Genomic DNA, 12755 nt, shown 5'->3' on the forward strand with positions numbered 1-12755 from the left:
TGAAGATAGCAACTCGATATTTGGCATTCTTACATATCTCATGGAGCTGCAAATTTTCAGTGGTGAAAGGTCAAGGTCATCCTTCAAGGTCAAAAGTCAAGGTCAAAGGTCAAATTATGCAATATTGAAATAGCAACTCGATATTTGGCATGCATGCGACTCTCATGGAGCTGAGCTGCACATTTTGAGTGGTATAAGGTCAAGGTCATCCATCAAGGTCAAGGTCAAAGGTCAGTTTTTGCAATATTTAAGATAGCAACTCGATATTTGGCATGCATGCGTATCTCATGGAGGTGTACATTTTGAGTGGTGAAAGGTCAAGGTCTTCCTTCAAGGTCAAGCTCAAAGGTCAAAGTTTGCAATATTGAAGATATCAACTCCATATTTGGCATGCATGCGTATCTCATTCAGCTGCACGTTTTGAGTGGTGAAAGGTCAGGTCATATTTCAAGGTCAAAGGTCAAATATATGGCTTCAAAGCGGCGCAGTAGGGGGCATTGTGTTTCACGATCACAGCTCTTGTTTGATACTACACCGACACAATTCATTTGTACTAGTTACTTCCAATATAATTGATAGGTAATTGAAAAATATAATTCGTCAATTGTTATTGTACGTCGTTTTTGTACTAATTTCTTTAGATATTAAAAACCATACTCTCTTAAAAAAACATTACTGATTTACTGAAATATAGGTTTTAAGTAAAAGACACTCTTCTTGATAAAGTTTTAAAGACATGTGTGTGGGAAAATCTATAAAATACGCAAACAAAGGTTACACTTACTTAAAAAGAGCGGAACAAAATGTGGAAAAATCTTAACATCGATTAATGTCGTGTTCATTCTTTCATTTAACATGACTTAACTTTTCCTTTCTTAAACGATTTTCGCTCAAAATACTCTTAAAATAAAGGTATGGTTATGGAGGTCTAAAGTGCAACATCTTGACTTTATATTCGAATTTATTAAATGCGACATACATTGAATAATAACATAACGATTGGAATTAGTATGCTGTCACCTGCTATATATTTGTTTTTAAGTTGAACGGTATCATAAATATCATGAGAGTACTGTGGGAATCACACAACTTCCGGCTTGTCTGACTATTTTTGACTTCTGCGAAATGTTATGCTGCACCGGATATAGAAAAGCAAATCCTAAAGATGATTCTGTAACATAAAACACTTATCATTAAACAAGGATAGTAAATTGGATATTGGTTATAACAGTAAAGATTTCGGAAAACGTGTGTATAATACTCTTATTATAAATATTATATGTCTATACAGTTTATTAAAATGAATGAAACTATCGTACTGAGTTATGTATACATGTAAATTATCATGTAAGATGTTTTCTCGTGGATAGTAGAACGTTTTGGGTTTCAAAATGTTAACAACTTGCTGCAATTTTTTTTTCTTAAAAGCAAGTAGTGTCTTATTCAAGTAGTATAGATGGTTGGCTATGATATATGCTATCATTTCAGTACAACAAAAAATCAACATCTGTATTATTTAACTACAAATAAAGCATTAAATTATGATCGATATAATTGATAAAGTGTCGTTTATCTCCATATGTCTAATTAAATACTGTCTTCAGATTGTGGAGACGTACTCTACCTCAAAATTGCACCTTTTATCTAATATTTTGCACGTCAACAAGGGCGAATGAAATTTTCGCCGTCAAGCTCGTTGTCAAGAAGGTTAAAACGTACAGCTTAAATTGCACAAGACAGACACAATAAACACAATAAAGTAAACGACTTATGGTATTGGTTTACTCTTTCAGGATGGGGAGATCCCAACAATAGAACAAACTGGATGATTTACCCAAGTGACACTAACTTTCAGCATATTCAATATACATCTGTAGTGGTTGGAACTAAATTAGACGTAAACTGCACGGATGGGTTCCACGCGGTTTCAAGCAGTCAAATCCTTCCATTTTTTGTAATTACGTGTGCGCAGAATAAAAAATGGATAGGGAGCCATGGATGTGAAGAAACAGGTAAACAAAAATAAGATTAAAAACAACTATAAATATATATAAATATATGACATTGAAATATTCAACCATATTATATTCTCCGTCACGGCTAATGATAAAGCTTATATCAGAAAGTTGTAACCAAACTAGATAGACACAACAAACGACTTATGTGTTTGGTTTTCTCTTTCAGGATGTGGAGATCCCAACAAAAGAACAAACTGGATGATGTACCCAAATGAAACTAACTTTCAGCACATTCAATATACATCTACAAAGGTTGGAACTTGGTTAGATGTACACTGCACAGATGGGTTCCACGTGGTTTCAAGCAGTCTACTCAATCAAACGTTTAGAATAAGATGTGGGCCGAGTGGTAAATGGATGGGGATCCGTGGGTGTGAAGAAACAGGTTAACAAAAATAACAACAGCTGTATCACGCACATAAGATTTTAATGTCAATATAGCATAACATAACGTCACTAGCATGCATAACTTTAGATGCAAAAAATACTCAACTATACTATATTGATATTAAAAAAACCCACAACCCTAGTCGTCAAATCCAATGCCTATCCTATACACATTTTATTTTACTACACACTCGAAAGAGTACTCATTCATCCAACGCAAATAAATACTAAAACATACACCAACAACTAATGAATCGAAGACTCATCTCATGGTATACTTTGCACTTAAATACCTGTTATTTACAGACTTGAGACTTTCTAAAACGTATGTTTGAAACACTGCTTTTTCGAGGTAAATGCTGACATTTGCGACTCAGTACGTTAAACATAGCAAACACTAAATATTGATCACGAGAAAATGAGAATATGAATTTTTCTACATAAAGCAAACCGAGACACGTACATTTAAAGACCTGCGATTTTTTCAAGGTAAATGCTTACTTTTGCGACTCATCGCGTTAAACATAGCAAAAACTAAATATTGATTAGTGTCGTGTTCATTGTTCAATTTCACATGCCATACCATATCCCAGGTGAAAACTGTTGATTTTATATTTCTATGCACTGACTGCAAAATACGCTTTTAAATTAAATAACATTAAGATTTGAATATGTATGCTGACACTTGTGTATGTTTTCACGTGTACCGGTGTGATAAATATCACGGGGATACTATAGACTTCCGGTTTTCAGAAGGTTTCCGCTAACAAAGAAATGCCATGCTGCATCGGATATAAAATGGACAATGCTAAAGCAGATCCTGTAACTGAATACACTTTTACATGCAACAATGATGGAAAATGGGATCTTGGTCATAAATATTAAGATAAGAAAATAATTTTGTACATAGTAACCTGATTAATATACCCTATTTGTATGGTTTATTAAAAAACCAAATTCGATCATACTACATAATGTATACATGTTAATTACCATGTACGATGTTTTCTATTGCGTTGCTAGGAAAATGTGCGTTTAAAAAACAATTTTGCTGATGCTGCCTCTAAAATATTGTTTGTTAAGCACGCCGCTTAAACCCATGTATTCATTTTATGTGTAATGCCTTAGTTATCATTTTCTCTCCCCCAATCCCCCCCCCCTCGCCGAAAAAATCAAAATCTGCATTCTTGAACTTCAATTAAAGCATTAAATTCTTATTGATATCATTTTTAAAGTAGTATTGTCTCACTAGAACTGTCTTATTTGATATCTTAATTCAGATTGTGGAGATCCTTATCTAGTTCAAATTTTTCACCTTTAATCTAATATACTGCCCGTCTTAACATTGACGAACTACATTTCCGCCGTCACGGCTCTTTGTAAAAAAAAACTTACAACAGTACAGCTTTTATGAAAAGGGTTAGTCACAATAAACGACTAATGATTTTGGCTTGCTATTTCAGAATGTGGAGATCCCAACAATAGCACAAACTGGATGATGTACCCAAGGGACACTAACTTTCAGCATATTCAATTTACATCTACGAATTTCGGAACTATTTTAGACGTACACTGTTCGGATGGGTACCAAGCGGTTTCAAGCCTTGAATTCCTTCCATCTTTTAGAATCAAGTGTGAGCAGACTGGTAAATGGATAGGGGGCTATGGATGTGAAGGAAAAGGTATACAGAAAAGGTATACAGAAATAAAATCAACTATATCTCTTCATAAAATATCATGGCGTATAGCATAACATAACGTTACTTGCTTGTGAAGCTTAGTTGAAACAATTGACACGTTCATCCAGACGTACATATTGAACGACGTGTTCAGTGTTCTCATTAAGGCAAACAGTTTTAAGTTCATATATTATTATCATCATTTTTATTATACTAATTATTATTATTATAACATAAATCCCTTACAAAAGATGTCATAGCAATATGGCATAACATAATGTTACTTGCTTGCGTAGCTTAGTTAAACGTTTATCCAAGCGACAAACAGTTTTAAGTTTATATATGTATTATCATAATTATAATAATTACATATGAGTCTAAATATAACAAGGGCTGTTTGTAAAACATGCATGCCCCCCATATGGGCTGTCTGTTGTACTGGCAGCCATTGTGTGAATACGACTTTTGTTACTGTGACCTTGACATTTGACCTAGTGACCTGAAAATCAATAGGGGTCATCTGCAAGTCACGATCAATGTACCTATGAAGTGTCATGATCCTAGGCAAAAGCGTTCTTGAGTTATCATCCGAAAATCATTTTACTATTTCGGGTCACTGTGACCTTGACCTTTGACCTTGTGACCTCAAAATCAATAGGGGTCATCTGCGAGTCATGATCAATCTACCTATGGAGTTTCATGATCCTAGGCATATGCGTTCTTGAGTTATCATCCGAAAATTATTTTACTATTTCGGGTCACCGTGACCTTGACCTTTGACCTAGTGACCTGAAAATCAATAGGGGTCATCTGCGAGTCATGATCAATCTATCTATAAAGTTTCATGATCCTAGGCATATGCGTTCTTGAATGATCATCCGAAAATCATTTTACTATTTCGGGTCACCGTGGCATTGACCTTTGACCTAGTGACCTCTAAATCTACAGGGGTCATCTGCGAGTCATGATCAATCTACCCATGAAGTTTCATGATCCTAGGCGTATGCGTTCTTGAGTTATCATCCGGAAACCATTTTACTATTTCGGGTCACCGTGACCTTGACCTTTGACCGAGTGACCTCAAAATCAATAGGGGTCATCTGCGATTCATGATCAATCTACCCATGAAGTTTCATGATCCTAGGCGTATGCGTTCTTGAGTTATCATCCGGAAACCATTTTACTATTTCGGGTCACCGTGACCTTGACCTTTGACCTAGTGACCTCAAAATCAATAGGGGTCATCTGCAAGTCATGATCAATGTACCTATGAAGTTTCATAATCCTAGGCGTATGCGTTCTTGAGTTATCGTCTGACAACTACCTGGTGGACCGACCGACCGACCGACCTACCGACCGACCGACCGACCGACATGAGCAAAGCAATATACCCCCTCTTCTTCGAAGGGGGGCATAAAAATATATATATTTAAAAGCTTAAAAATGTTTTCCTAAATGAGGAATTGAGAACATATCAACAACACATGAATCAAAGACTTGTGCTATAGTTTACACCTAAAGACCTGTTATTTAAAGCTATGGACTTTCTGAAACAAGAAAAGCTGTTTTTTTTTAAGGTAAATGCTGACCTTTGCGACTAATCATGTTAAACATTTTAACATTGCACTGTCATATATCGTCCGTTGATGCAGGTACCATGTGACTTTAAAATGAGAAGGCATAATATGGTTCCTGTTTGCACCAATATGGCGATTTGTTCAATACTATATTCAATAATCTATTCGAATGTTTTCTCTGCTTGTGATTGCCCTTTGGTTTCAATATTATGCGAACTGAATCGGACATTTCAAAAAGCGCATTTTTTGTCTATGATATGTAAATGTGCGTTAAATATCCGCTTTAACATGACTTGATTTCTCCAGGCCATCATAGCGATATACATCATGGGCGACCAGTGTAGAAGGGGTTGAAATATGCGTATTTACTTTTAAGACCGCGCATGTTTTATTTATTAATTATTCATCGCAGCTACATAAAGCTAAATTGTAATCAATCAATTTATGAATATTATGTTTAATTCAGATTGTGGAAATCCCGCTGTCTTTTTAAACGGTGAATGTATTGCAGCCACAACCACATTTTCGTCAACAGTACACTGTTCGTGTCAAACTGGGTATCATTTCACTGGAAACAACAGCAGCATTAACTGTCAAGCGGACGGAAGATGGAGCAAACTAAACGGCAGTTGCTCGATAATTGGTGAGCCTTAATCATGAAAAACACGGACATGTTGGGAAAATAAAATAATTTATTCCTGGGCATTAACTTGATCATCTTGTGCGAAGCTTTTACTGGCATGTTTTAATATTAAGGTGTTGAATAACACACAATCACTGTTTCCACGTGTTCCTTGTTTTTCACAAAGTAAAGAGGACTTATTGTTCGATAAAGCGAACTTGTGGGAAAATGTTTGATAATTTATTTAGCACTCAAATGCGTATCTTAGTTTCACGTTAGACGAAATACATTTTGAATACAATCAGAACAATAACAGCAGGTTTTGCGAAACTGAAAATATGTATTCTTACGCGGTTATGTAAACAACTCTTTCACGTCTTTTACTAGCATGTTATCACTGCATTTCACCAACACTCTTTGCACCCATGTTTCACGTCTTTAACTGTAGTAAAAAATTTTTAGCAGCGAATTTGGACAGGTGATGCTTGATCTTTTCTTTTTAGAAATTGCACGCCCACAAAAAAAGATTGTTGACATCAACCCCATTGGGAGTAAAGAACTGTTTAATGGGCGTCCCAATCCAACACTTGAGCCCAAACGATTATTAAGAAATGTTTATCTATATATTCCTATGGCTCATAAAACAAACGGCATGAACAAAGAATGTTCCAAATCTTATATATGTAAATTTTAGAAATTATAAGTGAATAGTGTGTGGACAGACGATATGTTGCAGTCTTTCATACGTGCATTGCATAATGAACATTCATCTAAAAAATGAGCATTTGATATTACTGACATCAATATAGTATTTATATCTAAAGCTTAAATATACATAAAATATCAAGATTGTTAGAGACTGTGTTATTTCATTATTACTTTAATTGAAAGACCTTAAGAAAAGCGTGTCAACAAAATGATGGGCATGTGTGTAAGTCAAACAAGACTTCATTTTCTAAAAACTAATAGCAATCCTATCTCTACAATAATTGCAGAGGCAAAACCATTTGTAACTCTTTTATTCATTCATGTGGAATATTATTAAGTTTTAAATTTATTCAATTATGAAAAATATACTCGAATAACGCGAAACTTCTTTAACTTGGCAATGAAAATTGACGTAGAATTTATATGGTAATTTCTTTGATGAATAGGCCGTTGCACAAATCCCCGTCAACTACTCTCAAACTATGCAAACAAAACACACTTTTAATTTTGCACTTGATAACAAAACTGGCAGGAAGTTCCTTGTACTTGGTACTAGACAAGGACAGATCAGTTAATAGATGGCTGACGGTAGAACCAATGAATGATCGTAAAGAAATGTCTAAAACTATTATCCGAATACATGTACCTCTTATTAAATCATTGTGTTTCCTAATTACCGACATAATTATGGGCATTCATTTGTCCTTTCAACTGCCACATTTTTTTGGAGAGGGCTACACTCTGATTGGCGAAAACAAATCAAAGTGTGCAACATGTGCAACATCGTCTTAGTGGTGCTCTGACATTGTATGTTTTCCCATTATACGGAATATATTTAATTTATTTTCCCATACCCAAACCGATTTTCATTGTACTACATCTCAAACGACCGCTCGTTTTTGACTGAAAATTCTATGTACGTTCATTAATTTTTTCAATATAAATCTTAAATGTCTTTTACATTAATACTTATGTTTTAGTCATCTACTTGTTATCAAAATTAAGCAAAGCCAACAATTTTCTATCACTTTAGATGAATATCAGAAATCGTCGTGTGTTATTAACGGTATGTTCTGATAGATTAAATAGCGACTCCAAAAATTAATCAAAGTTCATTAAATTCAGTTTCAAAATATATATTTAAGTATCAACACCAGAGAGAAATAAGTAAACATTATAAATATTCAATACCAAAATGCATTGCAACCTTAATATTGAACAATCAGAACGATAAAATGATCGCTCTTCACACACATGAATACATATTTAATCACAAATTTAACAAACGATATTATAGTCTGTTAATTTAATGTTCATACTTAGTCATACGCTAAATATACTGAAGAGTTAAACATAATAACTTGTGTTTGGAAAACGTTTTCCAACGCTTTATAAAATGATTGCGAAAGTACAATGTGACAGCCATACACTTTACGCGATTTTTTTCAGACTGCAAAATTCCCCTAGTTGATCCACACGTCATCGTCAATACTTCGAACGGTACGACTTACTTGTCAACTGCCGTATTTTCTTGCATCGATGGTTACAAATTGGTTGGTGGAAATTCATCAAAATGCATGGCAACATCCAAATGGAGTCCAGACGTGCCAATATGCCACATTAAAGGTAATCACTGTTTTACACAGCACAGTAATATATGTTTCGATTACATTGTATATTTTTCAAACACATGTTCACGTTTTATAAATTGTTTTCTATGGTATGTAGATTGTAACACGACGCTATTTAAACAATCAATTGAATACAATTTTAGAAGCTTTTATTATATGCATACTTAAGTTAAATACTGCGCTGTTTTAATAACTAATTATTCAATGCAGTCCCTAAACAGCATAAAGCTAATTTGCCCATTTATTAACGATATGTTTCTTTCAGATTGTGGACATCCCCCTGGCGTTTTAAAAGGTCAATGTAGAGCAGCAACAACCACATTTCAGTCAACAGTACAATGTTCGTGTCAAACCGGGTATCACTTCACTGGAAACAACAACAACAGCATTAAGTGTCAGGCGGACGGAAGATGGAGCAATCTAATTGGCAGCTGCTCGATAATAGGTGAGCCATGAAAATGCCGATAACAGATATTTAATAGAAACACAACAATTCAGTTTCGTAAATAGCTGGCACGCGTGATTTTTGGCTTAAATTTGATAGCGCCCAATAACGTTGTTTTAATATCATACATCTATCATACACACGTCGTCAAATGCATCTATAACTAAGCATTTCGCATCAAGTATATTTGTAACCTAAGCTTGTTAAAAGCAAACTTTTTAGTGATCTAAAAAATATAAGTGAATAAAAAAAACAAAAACAAAAACAACAACACAATAGTAAAAAAAGGACGCCACACCGCCGAAATTGTAACAATTTTCGTGTTCAAAGTATTGAAAGCTTTGTATACATTGAATAATCATGTTTATCAATATTTCATGATTCGAGGAACAAACGCAAATCATATATTCCCAGAGAAAAATTGTGTATGTGTCGTCTTAAATAATTTTACTAACTTTAAACTTTTCTAGCATCTCTCTGTGCAAAGAAAAGTTCACGATATCGTCATAATTGACAAAAAGGTACAAATTGGTTACTTCAACAATTGATGATATCGTGTCGATTACGCAACCTCCACGTGTCTATAAACTAGGACCGAACTATATAGAGTCTGGACATTAAGTGGTCTTGTGTTCATACAATATAATGACCTACACTAATTTGATAAATGTTTGAAAGCAACACGTCTAAAGCCAGTCTCGCTGAAAGAACAACTGTGTAAATTGAATTGTTTCTAATTAGCGTCACTTTACTAATAGGATTACACTAATCATAATGTTTCTGTAACTGTTTTGTTTATGAAAATGTTAATTCAGTGAAGATTTAAAGATACAAATAGAGTTATTAATATGCAGTTAGAGGTAACCACTGAATACCAGCACAATTTATCGATACATTATTGCAACGTGATAATCGCTAACATTGATAATTTGAAAATCGTCTTTTGACGCGATCTATTATACTGATTTAACAACTTACCTTATACATTAGGTTATGTTTACAACGATTTTCTATTATTAATTTTGTTTATTTTACTAAAATTTTATAATTCAAACAATCTTAACTTCTGGCGGACGGACCTATTGGAAGTAATTTACAATACACATAATCAGTTTCGGAAACGACCGGAACGCCATTAAATGCAAAAAAAATTGAGCGTTAGATTTGTTAGACCATTGAAACCGTCAGACATAGCGGAAAACATAAGTGTTTGTGTATTTACTGTGCCTTGAAAAAAGACTGATTTTGGATTGAGTAATAAATATTTATTGTATAATTCTATTATCCTCATCTTGTCATGATAAATATAAGACACCATAATAACCAATATCATTTTTGATGTCAATACTAATCTTACCACCTGAATCATTATTGTAGTCAAGAAATTGGTCCATTCACAGACAACTACAATGAAATGAGCATTATTTTGCCTGAAAGCGCATTTTGTTTTGATAATGATTTTTTGATAAAATCATTGAGATATTAAAAACCATACTCATAAAATTATCTTGAAATACTGAATTATAGGTGTTCAGTTATAGGACCGCTTTTTGATGAAGTTTTAAAAACTGTGTGCTGGTAATGCTATGAAATCGCCGTTATGTTTAAAGATTGGAAACATGCGCGAACGAAGGTTATGCTCATCTAGAAATAGCCGAACAAAATGTGTTAAAAACTAAACATTGATGAGTGTCGTGTTCATTCTTTAATATCACATACTATACCCTAGTTTATTTCTTTAATGTATTCCGCTTCAAATACTAAGGGAAAGGTATGGTTATGGAGATTCTATGTGAAAAATGTTTACTTTACAATCCTATTCGTTAAATGCAAAATACGCTTTTTCATTAAGATATAAACACTCTAATACTACATTTTGCTTTTCTCTTCTTTATTCTCATATTTCTTAGTGTTATGGTATTCTGCATTGATAACAAACATTCAAATACAATGTACCGTTCAATAATATGTGTGTTCCATTTTAAGTTGTTAACCTCCAAAATGATAATATTGCAATTTTTTTAACCATGTTTTTACAAGTTTAACTCTTATCAATCCAAATATTAAACAAACAACACTTGTTTGTGTGTATAAATAGATAAATGCATAATAAATACACATATGATAGTTTAGTTTATAACGTGTGAGAAAATGAATTAAGAAAATATAAACCATTTAGTGATGTCATCATCTTTCGGAAAACCAGAAAAATTAAAATCTTTAGTCACAAGTCTTTTTTAATGTAAATTTTCTAACACGTGGAAATCGCAATCTTTGAACACAGAAATTATCAAAAACATGTGTTTAAATGAAAAAAATGGGGGTCACCAGTGAACATGAAAAGTTCCTGCTTGACAATCATTGGTACCCTCATTTGCCAAAAACGCAATACTTAATTTGAGACTTTTACATGTGAGCATAAATATGAGTTCAAATGTTACAAAATAGATAACAAATGAGGAAAGACTTATAATAAACTCATAAACAACACAAAAAACATACATCTCGTATCATGTGTGACATGGAGCCTACTCAGTACATTAAGATTTTCTAAAATAGTTTAAAAATGCAAATGATATATAGACTTAAAAATGTGGCCGGGAAAATAGACCATTCATAATTAAGTAACGAGTCACATTAAATTATTAAATCATACTAGTTTAAAGGAAAACATTTTTATGAAATGTGATAACATTAAACTTATTATGATATACAAAACAAAAACATGATTTTCATAATCGGTTTTGGAAGAACTCCGCATGGTCGGAAAAACCCGCTTCGTATTGGTTACCCTGGGCTGAGCGTCTCAGTTATTCATTGTGAAAATATTTCTGAGGCAATCCTCGCCATCGCGTTCAAAGACCATTTTCACGAGGTTAAGTCCAGAGCCAGCTTTAATATTTTATATTGTTGCGGCCTTGCACAAATGACTGTAAACAAGAACACTCAGTGACTGCAAGTTCCTATCTTTTTCTTGGTTGCATTTGAGTCCGTAAACTATGTCAGGTCTCATTTTCCTCCTGCAGAGCTATATCACTAAAATTATAACGTCATGATTCTTTTGAAGTTGATGTTTTACTTCTAGTTACATGCATGCAGGTTCAAAAGTATTTCAATGAGTTTCAGGCATAAACAAATATGCAAAATAACAAATTAAGAAGCAATAATTTAAACCATTGTATTAACTAACAGCAAAATATTTAATTGTTGAAAGGTCCTACCTGCTCGTAGATACATTTTCTATAGGTTCGGTTACTTATCATAAGAACATTCAGTGTTTACAATAAGTAGTTTACTCTTCCTGGACCACCAATTTCGTCGATCAGTGCTGATAATAAGATAAATATGCATACATATTATTTTGGATAACCCCACTACATAATTTTGAGATCGCACAAGTAGCGCTCATTGGTATATCATTTTCAGAATGTTTATTTGAGGAAAACAACATCACTTGTCATAAAATTAAAACATGCTTTCCTTGATTTTGATGCATTTTCTACACAGCTTTTTCCTTTCATTTCTTATTAAAAATGGAAGCAAATATTAGCCTGATTATATAGTAAAACAGCACTGACTGTGTGCATCTAACCTTCAATATCTACTTTACTCCCATTATGAATAATGAAACTGTGTGATACTTGAAAAAAACAACATACTGCATAATCCATGTACCTGCCTGTTGCGA

General features: G+C 33.6%; 1 protein-coding gene across 18 annotated transcripts in view; it reads left to right on the forward strand.

Annotated features, from left to right (window-relative positions):
• Positions 1–12755, forward strand: part of LOC127841170 (sushi, von Willebrand factor type A, EGF and pentraxin domain-containing protein 1-like) — a 38825-nt gene that overhangs the window by 4970 nt on the left and 21100 nt on the right. For 12 of the 18 annotated variants that reach the window (XM_052369791.1, XM_052369792.1, XM_052369796.1 and 9 more), the window contains exons 2-7: positions 1794–2012; positions 2185–2403; positions 3869–4087; positions 6128–6304; positions 8441–8617; positions 8888–9067. In XM_052369791.1, coding sequence (XP_052225751.1) covers positions 1794–2012; positions 2185–2403; positions 3869–4087; positions 6128–6304; positions 8441–8617; positions 8888–9067 — 1191 coding nt within the window. Of the gene's footprint in view, positions 1–1793; positions 2013–2184; positions 2404–3868; positions 4101–6127; positions 6305–8440; positions 8618–8887; positions 9068–12755 lie in introns of those variants that run through there. The other 6 variants (XM_052369808.1, XM_052369795.1, XM_052369800.1 and 3 more) reach the window with 6 other exon arrangements.

Source organism: Dreissena polymorpha, chromosome 8 (genome assembly GCF_020536995.1).
Source record: "Dreissena polymorpha isolate Duluth1 chromosome 8, UMN_Dpol_1.0, whole genome shotgun sequence".
NCBI lineage: Eukaryota > Metazoa > Mollusca > Bivalvia > Myida > Dreissenidae > Dreissena > Dreissena polymorpha.